Below are 19,482 nucleotides of genomic sequence, written 5' to 3' on the forward strand. Positions count from 1 at the left end.
TATTTTTGTATTGGCTTTGTATTTTAAGTATTTATAATGGCTGTAAGAGCAACAGATTCAAACTTTGAATCTACGGTTTTAAAGTGGCTAGACGAGATTGAACAAGAAACTTCGGTTAATAATGAAAGTGATAGCGAGGACAATGTTTCAACTCAGTCAGATATAGAAGATGAAATATCCGCCGATGCAGATATTGATGCACTACCTTCCACTTCTGATCCCTTTACAGTAATAAAAGGTAAAAACGGTCATGTGTGGTCGAGTCAAGGAGTAGATAGAACTCGAACTCCTAAAAGAAACATTGTTCTACGTATCCCGGGCGCAAAAGGGCCCAGCAAAACAGTCAAAACAGAGTTAGAAGCGTGGAAAATATTATTTACAAATAACATGATAAGCAGTGTAGTTTTATACACAAACATAGAAATTAACAAAAGGAACAAAAAATTCAGTGGTGATTGTCGATATGTTGGAGTAACTGATGCTGAAGAAATTAGTGCACTTTTTGGACTTCTGTACATACTTGGGTGTAGAAAAGATGGCCACTTATCTACCAGCGGAATTTGGTCACAGTATGGACCTGAAATTTACAAAACTATAATGTCTAAAACTCGTTTTGAGTTTTTAGTAGCCTGCCTTTGATTCGATAATAGACTTGTGAGAAACGCACAAGACAAATTTTCGCCAATTCGGGACCTATGGACAACCTTTATATTAAATTGCACCAATTCGTATACACCACATGAGTACTGCACGATTGACGAGCAGTTGTTGGGTTTCCATGGCAACTGCCCGTTTCGAGTCTATATCGCCTCCAAACCAGACAAGTACGGCATAAAAATTGTCACCATATGCGATTCTCGTACTTACTATATGGTAAATGCAGTACCATACATAGGAAAGGAGAACAAATCAAAAACAGATAAAGAACCTCTGCCAGATCGTTACGTCAGGATATTGACTAGCTCTATTCATGGCACCTTCCGAAATATAACCATGGATAACTGGTTTACGTCGATCCCTCTGGCAGCAAAAATGTTATATGAATATAAGTTGACAATAGTAGAAACACTACGGAAGAACAAGAGGGAGATACCAAACAGTTTTCTACCAAACAAAACAAAAAAAGTTATGTCACCACAATTTGCATTTGACAAGCAAACAACTCTTGTATCATTTACTCCAAAAAAAGCAAAATGAGTTATATTGCTTTCTACGATGCACTATAATGCGGAAATAAATGAATCTAATCGCAAACCAGAGATAATCAACTTTTACAATTCTACAAAAGGAGGCGTTGATACGTTCGATCAGATGGTACATACTCTGTCTGTCGTAAAACTCGTCGGTGGCATTTGAGATTTTTCTACGGTATTTTAGATCAAGCAGGCATAAATGCTCAAGTGATTTATTCCATGGCAACAAAAACACCAAAGTGTTCGTCTTACACACAGTTCCTTTTTCAACTAGGTTTACAATTGGCTAAACTACATATAGAGAGAAGATTAACTAAACATATACCTCGAAAAGTAAGTACAGGCATTAGAAAAATAATATATCCGCCAGAGGAGCACGAAATGGAACCTCCTGTAAAATTACAGAAACAAACCAGGTGCGGACTCTGTCCAAGATCCTCCGACCGGAAAACTAAAACGTCATGTATTAAATGTTCTAAACCTGTTTGTGCTGATCACAGATATGACATTTGTATAGAATGCACCAAATAAACGATTTGTTCAGTTCTATTTTAATTTATTATTCATTTTTGTATACTTTACTTGGTTATATAGCCATGGGGTTATTTATCACCCCACGTAAGTGTTAACAGTTAGTTCATTTATGTAAGTATTCTAGGGTTAAACATATAGCCAGTTTTTCTTCAGGTCTGATACTTTTCCTCCAATTTGTATCTTTTTTCCTTAAATCCTTTTCCAGTCTTTTAAGATCATCAAAAGTAGACATCGACATCCGAAAATAATTAAAAAATTTTGTTTCGTCCCGCCGCAACTCAGTCATAAGCAATGTAAATGCTCCTACACGATGTCGTTGCTTTACAATTGGGTGCAGCCAATATCGCCTGGTCTTTTTTTTGTGTCGTGAAAGCCGACATTACCAAATAACACAAAAACATCCATTCTACGCGACTTTCGGTCGAATAATGATCGACCTGCCAATAGCGTGTGAATATAAATAATAGTCTGATCCTGTAAGTACGGAACCGTTGTATTGTATGTGAACGTCACATCCAGTAGTGACGGATCGGAGAAAAAACGGTCCTGTAATACCGGGCCGCTGTGTGAACGTACCGTTAGTGCCCACAATCCGTCGCGAAATCGCGCAAAGTTGTAACGAACTTAATCAGATCGAATCAAATCTTTAAAATTTAATATAAGAGTAATGTCTAAAACATTAGAAAATCTAAATGAAATATTTGAAACTCTAATGAATTTTAAAGAAAACTTGATTAAAGATAATGTCAGTAGGCGTAGTAATCTTGAATTGGTAATAAATAAACTTAGAAAATTAGATGCAATCGAAGAACAATACAAACTACTACTACCCGCAGTTTATAATATAGGAAATAAAGACGATAATTTAGATAAACTTATTGATAACATAAAAATAACCTTAAATCAAAATAGGGAAATTTTATTAAACAGAAAAAGTAACATAGAGCTAAAACATTTTTATCTCTCTGAAGTTCTTCGAAAATTTAATAATTTCTGAGAAAAAAAATAATTAAGCAAACACTAACTGTTAAGCTGTAGGGTTGTTAATCGAAAGTTGGAATGAATTTTTAATGAAAAAACCTTAGTAGGCTTTGCAATCTTCAGAAATATTTTTGACGTTTAAATGTCCGTAGTTTTCTTACTATTATTATTATTTTATTTAAAATTTTGAGCGTAAATGCGATAGAACTTTATTCAAAAATTAATTTGAAAAACAATAATAATAGTAAGAAAAACACTGACATTTAAACGTCAAAAATATTTCTAATAAAGATTGGAAAGCCCACTAAGATTTTTTCATTAAAAATTCATTCCAACTTTTGATCGACAACCCCGTTGTTTAACGGGCAGTGTTTGTTTTATTATTTTTTTTCTTAAAAATTAGTCGTTTTTGGGAAAATTTTAGAGAGACAAAAAACTTTTAGGATACTTTCATCTACCTATGTAAAATTATTCTAATGTATTTATCATCTGCATACAAAAAATTTTTGCAAAAATGTAAAGGGGGTGGTTACGTTTAGTAGTTTAAAAGGGTAGGATGAAAGTACAAATAGGGTCAAAGCGTGCCCTATTATGAGTTAAACATATTCCCCAAATTTCATTTTCCTAGCGTTTATGGTTTTTGAGAAAAAAAAATTAAACCAAAATTTTCCGCCATTTTTGGAGGGGCGTAGCTCCCCAGGGGGGTCGAAGTCGCCCATGGTTCATATATGAAAGTACCCTTAAAATTCACTAAAGAATCACCCCTTGAAGTTTGTTGCAGTCATTCAGATACACCCTGTACAGGGTGGTTCAAATTCGATGTCCGAATAGGCTAACTCGAAAACTATAAGAGTTAGAAGAAAAGTAGCTGACATGTCATGATCTCGTTTTTCGAGAAACTGCTAATGCCGGAAACCTCATAGGGCTATCGTCTTTTGTTTTTCCGCTAGAGGCCAAAATTGAAAATATCGTAAAACCCGCAAATGTAATTATCTTGGTTATTATTATAGGTGGAGTATTATAACTAAGACATTATATGGACACTTTTTTACAGAGAATTTGATGACGTAGTCAAAAAAAATTTGTCGGTTTTAGATTTTGAGATATTATCACAATTTTCGTTTTTTTAAATGGAAACAACCACTGATTATTCGCTTAATAAATTCGTTATTTTTTCTGATTACAAAAATATAGGGTTTGACAGGTCTATTTCTCATTGTTTTAGAATAAAACTAAAAATAAACTTTTCTTTTAGTGTCGTCGAAGAAATTAAATTTACAGTTTCCTGTAAATTACGGTTCTATAACTAAAAATTAAAAAAACATATTTCTGATATTTGAAACAAATATATTTGTTGAACTGTTTAATTTATATATGTTTTACACAAAAGTTGGAATAGATTGACATTATTTCACATTCTTTATTACGATTTAATATTATTTTTAAATGACTTAATAAATTATCGATAGATGGCGCTCATGTTTTTTTTTTAAATTCAAATAAACATAGCAACATTTGTTTGTATTCAAAAATTTTCTGAAGTGTCACTTTAAAAATCCTGTTTTTAAGATCAATTACGAAAATTTTGAAAAGTTTGACATGTTAGAATGTTACATATTAAAAAATTATTTGTTTTTAAATACCAAAAGTTATCTTCGTATTTAATTGTTAACTTTTTAGATTTTACCTACCGCCCCGTAACTTACAGGAAACTGTAAATTTAATTTCCTCGACGACACTATACCTTTTACAGTATGATTTCACACTTATGAAATATGATTTCACACTAGCGAAAACAGATTTCATACAAATGAAATTTGATTTCACACTAACGAAAACAGAATTCACACAAATGAAATTTGATTTCACACTAGCGAAAACAGATTTCATACAAATGAAATTTGATTTCACACTAACGAAAACAGAATTCACACAAATAAAATTTGATTTCACACTAGCGAAAACAGATTTCATACAAATGAAATTTGATTTCAAACCAATGAAAACAGATTTCACAATTAATAATTAATAATTAGATATTGGTTTCATTAATATTTAAATAAATATTTGGCAAATATCATTTTTAATTTTGAATGAAAATTATTTGACATTTTGTGACAATCATAAAAATATATCATAAGTTTTGATTTTACATTTGCAATGTCTCGTGTTAAATATAATAAAATATCAATTAGTGATAGAGAAAGAATTATAAAAGCACACGAAGAAGGCAAAGATTGGCGAGCTACAGCTACAGCTTTAGGAGTGAACGTTCGTACTGCTTATGAATGGTTGAAAAAAGATCAATCACTTCCAAAAAAGAAAGGTGGTAATGCTTCTTCCAAAAAGACCGCCGCAATTTCCGATGCATTGGTTAGATGGATTGAGGAAGATTCTACAATAACATTGAAAGGCTTATGTGATCATGTTAGCAATGAATTTCAAGTTAACGTTTGCCAAAACACAATGAAAAACTGGTTGGACGGGCAATTATTTTCACTTAAGGCACTAAGACCACAAATAGTAAATATGAATAATGAGGAAAACAAAGTCAAGCGTAAAGAGTATGTAAACCAAATATTACAAAGTCGAGCAAATGGTAGAACTCTTATTTGGATCGATGAAACAAATTTTAATTTATATTGTCGGCGAAAAGAAGGTAGATCCAAAATAGGTCATAAAGCACACGTAATTCTTCCGGCTTGTAAAGGAAGCAATTTACATTGCATTGGGGCAATGAGTGCGATGCGAATTATCTCATTTGAACATAGAAGAGGATCCTACAAAGCTCACGACTGTAAACAATGGCTGCGTCGCTTAATAGCAACTTGCACTGCGGATGGCATCGAGAAGCCAACATTTATTATTGATAATGCTCCTGTACATTCAAATCTTGAATCTGAACTTGAACCCGAAGAAGATATAGAAATAGTACGCCTTGCTCCATATTCTTATTTACTAAATCCGATTGAGTTGTTATGGAGTAGTTTCAAATCTTCCGTAAAAGTGCAAATGCAAGAAAGAATGCAAGAAATATTGAATTACAGACGCGTTAATAATCAAGGGTTAACACTTCATGAATATAGAATGCGCATCTTAGAAGAAATTTCAGATAGAGCAATTCAAGAAGTTCAACAACAACACTTACTAAGATATTCGAATCATGTAGAACGTTATTATGCAGCAGCACTACAACAAGAAAACATTCAAGAAATATAATTAATAATTTATTGGTTGCTATATAGATTGGTTGTTAAATTTAATTTAATAATTTTTTGTTATAAATAATGTTCTAATTAAATATTTAAATACTGTGAAATCTGTTTTCATTGGTTTGAAATAAAATTTCATTTGTATGAATTCTGTTTTCGTTAGTGTGAAATCATATTTCATTTGTATGAAATCTGTTTTCGTTAGTGAGAAATCAAATTTCATTTGTATGAAATCTGTTTTCGTTAGTGTGAAATCAAATTTCATTTGCATGTAATCTGTTTTCGCTAGTGCGAAATCAAATTTCATTTGCATGTAATCTGTTTTCGCTAGTGCGAAATCATATTTCATAAGTGTGAAATCATACTGTAAAAGGTATAGATGGAAATTCTATAAAAAATGTTTATTTTTAGCTTTATTCTAAAACAATAAGAAATAGACCTGTCGAACCCTATATTTTTGTAATCCGAAAAAAATAACTAATTTAATAAGCGAATAATCAGTGGTTGTTTCCATTTAAAAAAACGAAAATTCTCATGATATCTCAAAATCTAAAACCGAAAATTTTTTTTTGACTATGTCATGAAATTCTCTGTAAAAAAGTGTCCATATAATGTCGTAGTTATAATACTCCACCTATAATAATAACCAAGATAATTGCACTTATTGGTTTTACGATATTTTCAATTTTGGCCTCTAGGGGAAAAACAAAAGACGATAGCGCTATGAGGTTTTCGGCATTAGCAGTTTCTCGAAAAACGAGATCATGACATGTAAGCTACTTTTTTTCTAACTCTTATAGTTTCCGAGTTAGCCTATTCGGACATCGAATTTGAACCACCCTGTACATATTGGAGGCAGATGACGAATTCGGCCCGTGGCCGATTTATTTAGACATATCGGCATATGTCTAAAGCATATCAGTTTGAACACGTCCGTTGACTTTAAATATGGAAAGTGAAAAATATTTAGTTGAAAAACAAATTTTTGAAACTAAGCGTTTTAAATGAATTGAAAATAGTGGCGCTAAAAATTTTACCACCGTACTAACTGTTGAGCATTATTTAAGTATTTTAAATCAAGTAAAGAACAGCATGTCAAAGAAAGAGATGAAGGAAAAACTAAGTTGTCAAGATTGTAGGCGTTTGAATAGATTTGAAATTCTATGAATTGGTGATAAAGAGAAAATTATTGCAAAACGAAAGAATGATGATGTGGTTTCTATTAGGTATTATTGCGATGTTACGGAGGTACACGGCATTTTAGAAAAAGTTCATAAAGATACTGGCCATAAAAGAAGATTAGGAATGGAAAAAGAAATTGCTAAGAAATATTGTAATATTCCCAGAAGTGTCATTGAAGAGTATTTGAAATTATGTGCTATGTGTCAATAAAGAAAAAATCGAAGCAGAAAGGATTAGTAGTAAAACCAATAATTTCTACAGGATTTAATAAAAGGGGACAAATTGATCTTATTGATATGCAAACAGAACCGGATGGCCCTTATAAGTTTATCATGAATTACCAAGACCACCTCACAAAATTTGTGTTTTTAAAACCTCTAAAAACTAAAAAGGCAGAAGAAGTAGCATATAACTTGATGGATATTTTTTGCATAGTCGGGGCACCTTGCTTGCTTCATAGGGATATGTTTCAAGCGAAAATAATTCATGGTAAACCACGTCATTCTCAAAGCCAAGGGTCCATCGAGAGAGCGAACCAAGATGTAAGAGACATTTTAATTACTTGGATGCAGGAAAATGAGACAACTAAGTGGGCAGAAGGTCTAAGATTTGTGCAATTAAAAAAGAATAGATCATTTCACCGAGGCATCCAACGTACTCCATACGAGGCTATGTTTGGCATCCCACTTGTTAATGGCTTAAAAGATTCAAATCTTCCGCTTGAAATTGTAGAGAAGTTACACGATGAGGACGACATTTATAGATTAGAAAGCAGTGTTGGTAGAAACATAGAACAGGTAGTATCTGAAAAATCAGATTCAGAATTGAAGGCCTTGCTGCAAAAAGGATGTATCTGTAATTTTGCCCAGTTTGAGTTATCTATGTAGCTGTATACTACTAAACATGCTTCATCATTTGGAACAAGAACGGCGTATCTAACAACATTACACAGGAGATGGCAACCAAATATATATATATTACCATATACATATACATCCTTGAGTGCTTGGTGCAACATAGAGGTATTTATGCATTTAATGCACGTTGTTACTGTTAGAACGTAACCTAAAGCATTCCACAACGTGCATTGGTAGGTGAAGTGCTTATTCTGATAAAATGAGTAATTCTGAAAGCGATTTGGAGCCATTTAGTGGTGATTCAAGCAACAACGGGGGTCATACGGGGAAGATGATAGTAGTGACGACGATATTCCTGATGTTTCGAAAAAGAGAAAAGCAAGAAATGAGAAAAGTTGGCAAAGAAATCTCAGAAAGAACTTGAAGGCAGAAGATAAAGCTCACACAAATTATAAGAATAAGCCCGTGCCCCCAAGAACAACTAGAAGAGATTGTCAGTGTAAATATAAATGTTTTGAGAAAATCCCAGTCGAAAAACGTTTGATATTGATCGAAAATTTCAACAAAATGGGTGATAAAATGCGACAGGATATTTATCTCTGCGGACTGATAACAGCGGCTCCAATAAATACTAAAAGAAGCGCCGGAACTCGCAAAGGCTGTAGCTACAAATACGAGGTAAAAATCTTTTGTATGAATAATAATAAACTCAATCTTGTTTTACGGAAATATTACTCATATTAATAATAATAATGATTCTCATTCTTTTAGATTCGTACTGGAACATTTCAATCTAGAGTGTGTAAAAAAGGATTCTGTGCTCTACATAGAATTTCACAGAACGGGTAGGAAAGGGTAGAACGTCTTGCAACTCATTTATTTAAAAAAGAAGCTGTAACTGCCCCATTAGATAAAAGAGGCAAGCATAACAACAGGCCTAATACTGTGCCAGACGACATCTTGAAGCAAATAGATGAGCATGTCAAAAGTTTTCCACGTAGAACCTCTCACTACAGCAGAGCAAGTAATATTAAAAAATAATTATTTATCGCCAGAACTTAATATTAAGAAAATGCACGAGTTATATCTGGAAAAATGGGAACCAGAAGTATTTAAGTACTGGTTTACAGCCGAAACGAATGACCACAAACCCAAAGTCAGCTATGATTTTATTTTCGTTTTATCAAAGCTAATTTTAATATAAGTTTTGCACATCCCAGGACTGATACCAGTAAGACTTGCGATAAGATAGACAATCAGTTAAAAGACAAAGCGTTGCTTTCAGATGAGGAAATAAAAGCACTGGAAACCGAACTGAAACTGCATCAGGCAAAAGCCAAGGTTTTTTTTGATGAACTTAAAAAGAAATCTGAATTGGCAAAAAATGAACCCATGTATGAATGTTTGTGTTTTGATCACCAGCAAAACGCTCCCCTGCCAAAAGTACCATCTAGTGATGCTTTTTATCTCAGACAACTTTGGATGTATAACTTTTGCATCCATTCATCAAAAACTGGAATGGCACATTTTTATATGTATGATGAAATTACGGCCCGTAAGACTCCAAATGAAACAATTAGCTTTTTGAACCATTATTTCGATAAAATTCTTAGAAAGGACGTCAAGATATTATACATATTTTCCGATAATTGCAGAGCACAAAACAAAAATAATGCTTTGATTCACTATTTATTATATACTTTGGTGAAAACTGGTCGATTTGAGAAAATCGAGCATAGATATCCCGAACCTGGCCACAGTTTTCTTCCATGTGACAGATGTTTCGGAGTTGTGGAAAAACATGTTAGAAAAATTGAGCGCGTCTATTTACCAGTCGAATACATGAAACATTATAAAAATAGCAGCCCTAAACATTTTCAGGTTGTTCCTGTAACACAGAATATGATTTTCAACTTCCGTGATTTTTTGAGTGGTTATTTTAAAAAAACAATAAAAAACAAGGAGAAAGAAAATTTTACCATATCTAAGTACAAAGTAATTGAATACTCTAAGGAACATGTGGATGAAATCAGATGTTGTAAACAGATAAACTTTATTCTGTTTTCTTCGTTTGTTATCCAAAGAAATCTTAAAGAAGCACCCGTCTTAACTAACATACCTATCCTGTACGATAGGCCACTTCCAGTAAAGAAGAAAAAGTATGATAATGTCATGATTCTGGCAAATGAATATGTTCCTCTGGCTGATATTGAGTATTACCGCAAACTGATATCTGATCAACAACTAAACGTTGAAGAAACGGATTTCACCGATGGTGCCGAAGATATATCAGAATAACATGTTTCAATTTATTATAAATGATGTCTTTCTTGTATCATGTAATATATTTTGTATATTTTGTATGTGTTTGTTTATAAAAAATATATTTTGTTAAATGTCATAGTTTATTTCATTGTTGAAGCCAAAAAGGATGTATCTGCAGACAAAAAGATTTTTTCTTGCAAAAAGTATCAGTGATATTGTTATTTAATCTCTTCTAATATACTGCAAATACCTAACACATCCGTCGTCTATTATTCTGTGATTCTATCTTAATGTCCTACAAAGTTATTCAGTTTTTATTGCTTCCTGAAAACTTTTAAAAATGACAGATACATCCTTTTTGTAGCAGAGCCCTCAATTTCAAAACAGTGATGGAGGAAATGAAAAAGATGTATAAGAAAGCTTTCCCATAAATTATTCCAAAAATGATGATGTTGAGGAAGAATTGTTGAGGTAACCTAAAAAAAAACGCAGAGAATTTACATTGCTTATTATTATTATATGTTTCATTTTAGGAACAACGAAATCCGATTAAAATCAGTAAATCAACATCGATCTCATAGTATTGCATGTTTAAAAAACCAAGCAACAGAAATGTTACAGCAAAGTTATTCCAAATTCCCAAAAATTGAAATTGGGCAGAACGTTTTAGTTAATATTCCTGATGTCGACAGAGGACGCTTAGCTCCTCGTAACATTTTGGCTGTTGTATTGTCCGAGAAAGATGATTTATACCAACTTGGTACATCAACTGGCGTCTTGGAAAAACTATATGCAAGGAATGATTTAAACGGTAATAAGGTTTTTCTTTTCAGCCTTCTCAAACGAACTCATTGACATCTTCAGATGTACCCATCGAAAATAAACTCAGTTTGCGAACGGTGGCGGCAAAAGAATCAAATTCTTCCCAGGTGTTTGTAAGATGCAACTGTCGTAAACAGTGCAGTAATAAAAAGTGTAAATGCTTATTAAAGAACTTGAAATGTAACAGTAAATGTCATTCAAGTACTTCATGTCGCAATAAGTAATAAAATAAATATTATGTTAGTTCCTACATTGCATTTGTTTCTCATATGACCAAAGCAACAATTAACATTTCGGGATATGTTTAACAGCTAAAAACAGTAAAACGTACTAATAAACACACTGCACGTAAGTGATGTCCCTCATAAACATCCCAAAGGAGGTTATGTGTAGTTCCGATCGGATCGGCGCATTGTGCAAATGTACATATCGGGACGTGTTCAAACTGATATGATCAGATCCCGATTGTATCATTTTTTCGTCATGTGACCTAACAGGTTTAGACATATGCCGATATGTTTAAATAAATCGGCCACGGGCCAAATTCGTCATCTGCCTCCAACATATCGTCCCCTTTCTCACGTAGTGACGTATCTAGCAAAAAATGAAAAAATGAGATATACCGGCAGTAAGTAAGTTTAAAGCGTCCACACCATCTCACGTAGTGGCGTATCTGAATTCCCAACACAATACTAGGAATTCGTTAATCTTGTACTGTCGTATGTGTTAATATTTTTTAATTTTTTCTCACATACTGACGTATGTCAGTTACGACGGTATGTGTGAATCTAGCATGCTTAATTGGCCAACAGCATAAATATGGCGTATCTGTCATACGATTGTTGATATTGTGTTCACGGTGTAATTTGCGCTCATATTGTGCTCTGTTTTTTGATAATAAAATTAAAAAATGGATGTACTTGTACAGTGGCGAGACAATAGTAAAAATGTGGTTGCTGCTAATGAATTACAAACCGTAAACTGTAAAAATTTAACAGTGGGATGTTCGGTGAAGATGTGTTACGTTAAAAAGTGGTATTACGGGAAAGTTCTGGACATTCAGACGGTCTCCTCTGAGGATTCACATAGTTTTGATTCAGAAGATGATGTACCACTAGCTAATCTAAAGCAAACACAAAATACAATAAATTTAAAAGAGACTGAAAGGACTAACCCAATCGATAGCTGCGATGATATCAGTGAATTTCCTATATATGATTCTGATGATGACCCTCCATTTGGAATCTGTGAAGCTCACAAATGCACAGCAGAAGTTTTTGCGGCATGCCATCGATGCGAAGTTCTTTTGTGTTTCCGTCATTTTATTGAGGAGAGAGATTCTTGTGAGCATGGCAAAGAGCAAAAATGTATCCAAGAGGAATTTGTAGTTGAAGGAGAGGATAGAGAAGAGGTTACACCTCGAACTCAACGAAGTAATGCGCAAAAATTTGCTAAAAAACAGAGGAATTTAGGTATATCTTGAAAAACAATATTACCGGTATATCACTAGTACCTTCTTAAATTTCTTTCTCAGGTAAGGAGTACATCAGCTCTACTACAAAGAAAATAGTTTCTGCTAGAACCATGAAAACACGGTGTGACAGTGTAGTATGTAAAGCAAAGGGTAAGGAGTGTTGCGAAATTAGTGAAGAACAGAGAAAATGCATATTCACTGATTTTTTTGCACTTGGTAACCTTCACCTACAGCGTGAATTTCTAATAAGACATATTAAGGTCTCAAATAAGTTTCGAACAACAACGAAAAATGAATCACGTAGAAAATATACCTTGAAATACGCACTGAGCATGGATAAGAAGCCTCACGTTGTCTGCAAAAAAATGTTCTTAAGTACCCTAGGCATATCTGAAAGAATGTGCAGAACAGCCCTGAATAAAGTAACCGACACTGGTGTTTTAGAAAACGAAAAACGAGGAGGAAGGCAAAGACAACGTGAACATAAAATAAAAGAATCTAAAATGCTAATTGAGATTAAACAGCAAATAGACAAATTTCCACGGATGGAGTCACATTTCTGTAGGGCGAAGACATCAAAATTATATCTTCACCCAGACTTAAGTTTGAGTCAAATGTACACCTTCTTTGTGGAAGAATTAGAAAAACTGGGACGAAACCATGGAGTACCTAGTTATGCTACTTATCGAAGAGTCTTCAAACAACAAAATTTATCGTTTAGTAGCCCTAAAAAAGACCAATGTTCATTATGTTTTACTTTTCACGAGGGTGATGAAAGTGTGAAAGAGAATCTGAGAGAAAGGTATAATCTTCATACTGCAGAAAAAACAGCCGTTCGTGCAAAGAAAGCAGTATGTAAATCTGAAGCTCAAGAAAATCCGTACATTTTATGTGCTGTTTTCGACCTTCAACAAGTTATATACGTCCCCATATCCAAAGAAAGTGCCATATTTTATAAAAGCCGCTTATCGACATTTAATTTTACTGTTTATAATATTGCAAATAAAGACTGTAATTGTTTTTTTTTGGATGAAACAGCTAGTAGAAGGGGTTCTTCGGAAATCGCTACTTGCATTTTCAAGACTTTAGAAGAATACAGTGAAAAACAAAAAATAGTGAAAGCGAACCTTTTCTCTGATGGGTGTTATGGGCAAAATAAAAACTCTATAATTGCAGCAATGCTGATGTACGCAGTTAACAAATTTTCAGCGTTGACCGAAATTACTCTAAGCTATTTCGAAACTAACCATGGTCAGAACGAAGGCGATTCTGCTCATAGTGCAATCTCTAAGGCTATTGCCACAGCTGGCAGTATATTTATGCCTTCACAGTTACACCCAGTGATTCGGTTAGCACAAAAAAAGTCTCCTTATAACGTCATTCCAATGACATACAAAGATTTCAAGGATTTCAAAGCTCTTTCGAAAGAAATTCGAATATTAAATGTGAAAATATCCGAATCTGGTAAATGCATAAAATGGACTGATATTAAGAAGATTCAAGTGCGAAAAACTGAACCTGATAAGTTGTTTCTTAAAACTAGTCATCTTGAGAATACTTACGACTGCATTCGTCTCAAACGTTTACTCAAGAACCCTTTGGATTTCCCTGTCGCTGCTTTGAATAAACACCCAATAAATATTTCAAGAAAGAAATTTGATGATCTTGTTTCGTTATGTAGAGGAAACCATCCAGTTGTTCGCATTCCAGAATGTCAACAATTTATTTTTAATTTACCTCATGAAAAAAATAATTGAGGAGTTGGAAATTGATCAATTTGTTCGTCAACATTGCGCGTTCTTACAGTCTTATTTTTTTTTTTAAAGAGTTTACCTTTTATTATTGTTTTTTTTTAAATATTACTGATCGTTATGAATTTTTTTTTTGTTGTTGAATTGTGTTTATTTCTTTCATTATATCGAGCATTACCTTGAATTTTTTTTTGTATTTTATGAATAAGTTTTTCCTCAACCTACCTTAAGTAACCAAGGACAGTAGAATTTAACAGGACTGCTACATCTATTGTTGTGACAACCTGCCCGCAAACTACGTCACACCATTTGCCACGCCCAGCTGTTGTTGTGGTTTTACTGTGTATTTTTAGAGGTTATATCGTAGACGTATTCATATTATTTTTGAAGTTTTATGTTTTTAGATGCATTAATGTCCCTTTAAGGTGGCTTATGTTTCATTGACTACTTTGATGACTTTGACTACTTTGATGAATCACATAAGTCAAGAACATAAGTGATATCAAATACACCATACACAGTAAAGATTTACACTTCAATTTTAATAAGTGTAATTATATAATTTATACGTAATCAATTTCATTTGTAAGTTAAAAAAAACGTTTTAAAATTTTTAAATATTTTTATTATTTAACTTATGTCTTTTATTAAACCTTGTTGCGTACCATCTTGCGATGATAAAGACCATAAAAGGTAAATTATAAAAATTATTAATTAATACAGCGTAATTATTTTCATTCCTGTATTTCTAGATATTATTTTCCGACCGATCGTATTATTCGGAAGGCTTGGCTTTCTCGAATAAATAATTCAAAATTATTTGCATTAACTAATGAGAAGCGTTTAAGCAATTATTGTGTTTGCTCCAAACATTTTGCACCAATGTGCAAATATGTTGGGGAAAAATTGAAAAAGCGCGCATTACCTACATTACACTTACGAGGTAAATGAAATTTTACATAAAAAGTTTGTTTTTTAATCTATATATATATAGATATATTTTATATCATTTAGATTTATATGAACAAACTACACAGAATTGCTTTTTGTCTTCGCAAGATCAACGAACAGACGATATTTCAGGTATGTTGTATGATATAAAATTAATTATTTAGTTTCATGATTCATAATTATATAATTCAATATATACCATACTTATTATTATATATATGTTTATATTTGATAGAACCTATCCAGGAACAAAAAAGTGTCTTAAATAGCCCCGAAAAACTTCCTAGTGTTACTCAGTCACGAGTTCTGCGTGTCTATCCTGGATGTAGTAAACAACAAGGTGAAGTTGCTTCAACCTCATTTTGTGAGGAAAATTCTGTTATTTCATTAGAAATGAATAGGAAACGGCTTCACCCAAGTGATGAAAAAGAAATAATTGGTAAATACATATCATATAACTGAATAATTCTTATAATCATTCTTATTTAAAACTATCTTTAATTTTTGTAGATAAGAACGGAGGAAATTACCTGTTACAAAAAAAAGCAGCAATTGTAACACTGCTAGGATAAAAAAAACGTTGTATCGCGCCAAGAAAAATGCCAAAACAACAATGCAACAGCTGATACAATTGAGGAAAAACCCTCAGTTATTGGTAAACCTCAAAAACTTGAACGTAGAAACCATAAATTTCTTTAGCAGCCAGTGCCGAAATCAAAAAAAAGAACCACGCGGGCGAAGATTTACATTAGATGATAAGGTGCTGGCTCTTTCCATTTATAAACAAAGTGGTAAAGGATATCGTTTCTTATCGAATTTCTTTTCATTACCATCCAGGAAGATGCTACAAAAACTGTTAGGGTACTTTCCTTTTAGGTCTGGCATTAATGAATCTATTTTTGTACATCTAAAACAATCTGTAGATAATATGCAGAATGATTTAGATAAATATTGCATTTTAATGTTTGACGCAGTGTCATTAAGTACTGGCCTACAGTATAATAGTACCTTAGATTGTATTGATGGTTTTGTAGACATGGGTGAGTTAAACAGAATACCTAAATTTGCCAATCATGCCTTGTTATTCATGGTAAAAGGTATTCACAGAAAATCGAAGTAAGTAGTTTGCTTTTATTTTGTGAAAATTGCACCAGTACTCCAGATCTAATACGTATAATGAAAGATGTCATTAGACGTATTAGACAAACAGGACTGCGTGTAGTGTGTACAATATGTGACCAAGGTGTTACTAATACAGCCGCGATTAGTTACTTCTTAAAAGAAACTAATGAAATTTGCATTAAAAATAATTTGGAAAACAGATATCAAGGATATCTTATAGATGATGAGGAAATCATTCATTTATATGATGGCCCTTGTAGCGTACACAGCCTACCTTCACATAGAAATCATTACTTTTATCAAATTACCTTATTTTCATAAATTACCTATGTTACCATTTTTGTTGATTTCGATGTAAATTCATTCGATTATAAGCAATCAACCAGACAACACGTCTGTCTTTGCATTTTATTTTTAAAAGAGTTTTAAATTATTTATTTACTACAACTCTTTATTGGTGACCCCGTTGAGTCCTCATCTGCTAAAAGGTATCCGGAATAATTTGCTGACGAAAGATTTACATTTTACCGAAAATGGTATTAAAAAAATAGCATCTTGGGAGCATATTGTAGACTTTTACCATTTGGATAAAAGACTTGGCCTTCATTACAATCAATGTTTTAAATTAACGGATGAACATGTTATGGCTAAAAAAATTAAGAAAATGAAAGTTAGTAAGTGTGCTCAAGTTTTTAGCCATACTTTCGCATCTGCGTTAAGAAGCAGAGCATTGATTAATTCCACGTCGCGCCGTCCCGGTCAACATCTCAAACGGCTGAGTTCAGTACACGTGTTGGTTTTGTTTACGTTATGCGCGCATAAACATGTCGCGGTGGTATCCAAAAAATGACCCAAAGCGACCACTTACGAAACAGGAACTTTTTGATATCTTGAATAATTCCGACTATGAAGATATGTAATGTCATTTTACATAAATAAAACGCGGTGCTATATATACTTTCCCCGAAATAGATGATGGTAACATAGATGAAGCCACCGCCGAAAATAATGAGGAGCAAATGTCAGATTCTAGTGATAGCGAAATGAATGAAGTCCCTCAGCAAATTGAAACACAAGCATCTGAGAGTGAAAGTAACGTGGAAGAACCAGAAGCCTTCTCTGATTCTCAAGATGATAGGACTCCAAATGCGCTCAGAAATATTGATGGCCCTGAATGGAAAGCACCCCAAGGTAATCAGCCAGTTCTTATCCCATTCACGAAAGAGTCGGGAGTCAATAAAAATCTGTCCGAGCTTCTTATTGTTGAGGAACCTCTTGGGTTCTATTCTGCGCTGGTTTATGATGGCATATTTCAGTATATAGTCGATCAAACTAATTTATATGCCACGCAAACCCTTACGAATGAGAAAGATGTTACACCTCACGCGAGAGTAAACGATTGGTTTCCGACAGATATCTACGAGATGAAACGTTTTTTTGGATTGGTTATTTATATGGGTATAGTTCGTCTACCAAAACTAGCAGACTTTTGGAGCAGGGAACCAATGTTCAAAACCGAATTTGCTTCTGCAGCAATGCCCCGTAACAGATTTCAATTGCTTCTGAACATGGTTCACTTTGCGGACAATGAAAACAATCCCCAAAATGACAGACTTCACAAACTCCAGAGTTTGGTTGATATGGTGGTCCATAATTTCCAGACGGTACTTGAACCTGGCGAAACAATTTGTATTGACGAATCACTAATACCGTTCCGTGGCCGGCTCGTTATGCGTCAATATCTAAAGGGAAAACGTCATAAGTATGACATCAAAATTTTCAAGCTCTGTTGTAACGAAGGCTATACCTATAACATACAAATTTATGCCGGCAAAAATATTGACCAACAGCAAACTACTCCAACCAGAGTAGTAATGAAACTAGCTGAGCCATTACTCGATTGCGGAAGAACCATGATAACGGATAATTGGTACACCAGTCTGTCATTAGCAGAACAGTTGCTGGATAGACAAACACACCTAATTGGCACTTTGAGGAAGAACCGAAAAGAAAATCCGCGTACAGTGACCGAAAAAAAACTTAAGCCCGGAGAATGTTTTGCAGGAGAAAATCATAAAGGAATAACTATACTTTCTTGGAGAGACAAGCGTTACGTTCTGATGCTCTCTACAAAGCACTCAGATTCTCAAACTGAAGTGCGAAATCGAAGGGGACAAACAAAGAAAAAGCCCGAAGTGGTACTTGCCTACAATAAAGGAAAATCGCCTGTTGATAAGTCAGATCAAATTACAGCATACCAATCACCACTTAGAAAAACAATAAAGTGGTATCGAAAATTGGCCTTTGAGATCTTGCTGAATACAGCAATTGTAAATGCGGGGTTAATGTACAAGGAAGTCAAACATGAGAATATAAGCATCCTGGCATTTCGCAAATCAGTTGCCTATGGTTTATGCAGTGTGCGTCCTCCTCCAGCAGAAGAAATTGAAACCGTTATGCCAAGTAGAAATCTGCGTCCACGTCATGAACTGTCTGAAAAAGAAGTCCAAAAACGCAAACCGTGTCAGACATGTTACGAAACTGCGAAAAAAACGCATGGCTGGCGTGTAGCAAGGAACCTGAAGAGGATTCGAACTTACTGTAAAGGGTGTGAAGGAGAGCCTCATCTGTGTATTACGTGTTTCAATAAAAAAACATCGCTATGCTGCGAAGTAAAATGCCTAAGGCTGCATTTAGTGCTCGACCGACGGTCGGCGCTGATATCCGTCGTGCGTACCTATATCATAGTAAGTGCATCGGTCAATTCACTGCTGCGCTGATGAACAACAGCGTGCGTACGGCTACGCAGCGCTGACGAAGACCGTCGGCGTCGGTCGAACGCGTCCGCCCGGCGTACGTCGGTCAGCTGACGGGCGGTAAAGTATATGATGCAATTCATTACTTGACTGATTCATCAGCGCATGTACAGTCACATCAACAATATGAATATTGATACTGAACGATTAATTACTGAAGTGCGCCCTCAACCCCAGTTATGGGACTTATCTCATAATTTATATAAAGACCGTGATGCTAGGTTAAAAGGATGGCTCGAAGTATGTCAAACTTTATTTCCTAACTGGGGCGATCTATCGGATGGTGCCAAAAAAGATATAGATAAGTAAAAAAGATGATACG

The 19,482-nt window shown here is 34.0% G+C and overlaps 2 protein-coding genes across 2 annotated transcripts; both read left to right on the top strand.

The window, feature by feature from the left end:
- The first annotated feature begins 4,868 nt into the window (after nt 1–4,868).
- LOC111415207 (uncharacterized) lies at nt 4,869–5,927 on the top strand. Its single transcript, XM_023046764.1, has one exon. The coding sequence runs from the start codon at nt 4,869–4,871 to the stop codon at nt 5,925–5,927; it is 1,059 nt and encodes a 352-aa protein (XP_022902532.1).
- Nucleotides 5,928–16,258: 10,331 nt separating this feature from the next.
- Nucleotides 16,259–18,949, top strand: LOC139429476 (piggyBac transposable element-derived protein 4-like). The gene is made up of 3 exons (XM_071195241.1): nt 16,259–16,262; nt 17,317–18,807; nt 18,873–18,949. The coding sequence occupies exons 1-3, from the start codon at nt 16,259–16,261 to the stop codon at nt 18,947–18,949; spliced, it is 1,572 nt and encodes a 523-aa protein (XP_071051342.1).
- Nucleotides 18,950–19,482: the final 533 nt, after the last annotated feature.

This window comes from Onthophagus taurus, chromosome 3 (assembly GCF_036711975.1).
Source record: "Onthophagus taurus isolate NC chromosome 3, IU_Otau_3.0, whole genome shotgun sequence".
Lineage (NCBI taxonomy): Eukaryota > Metazoa > Arthropoda > Insecta > Coleoptera > Scarabaeidae > Onthophagus > Onthophagus taurus.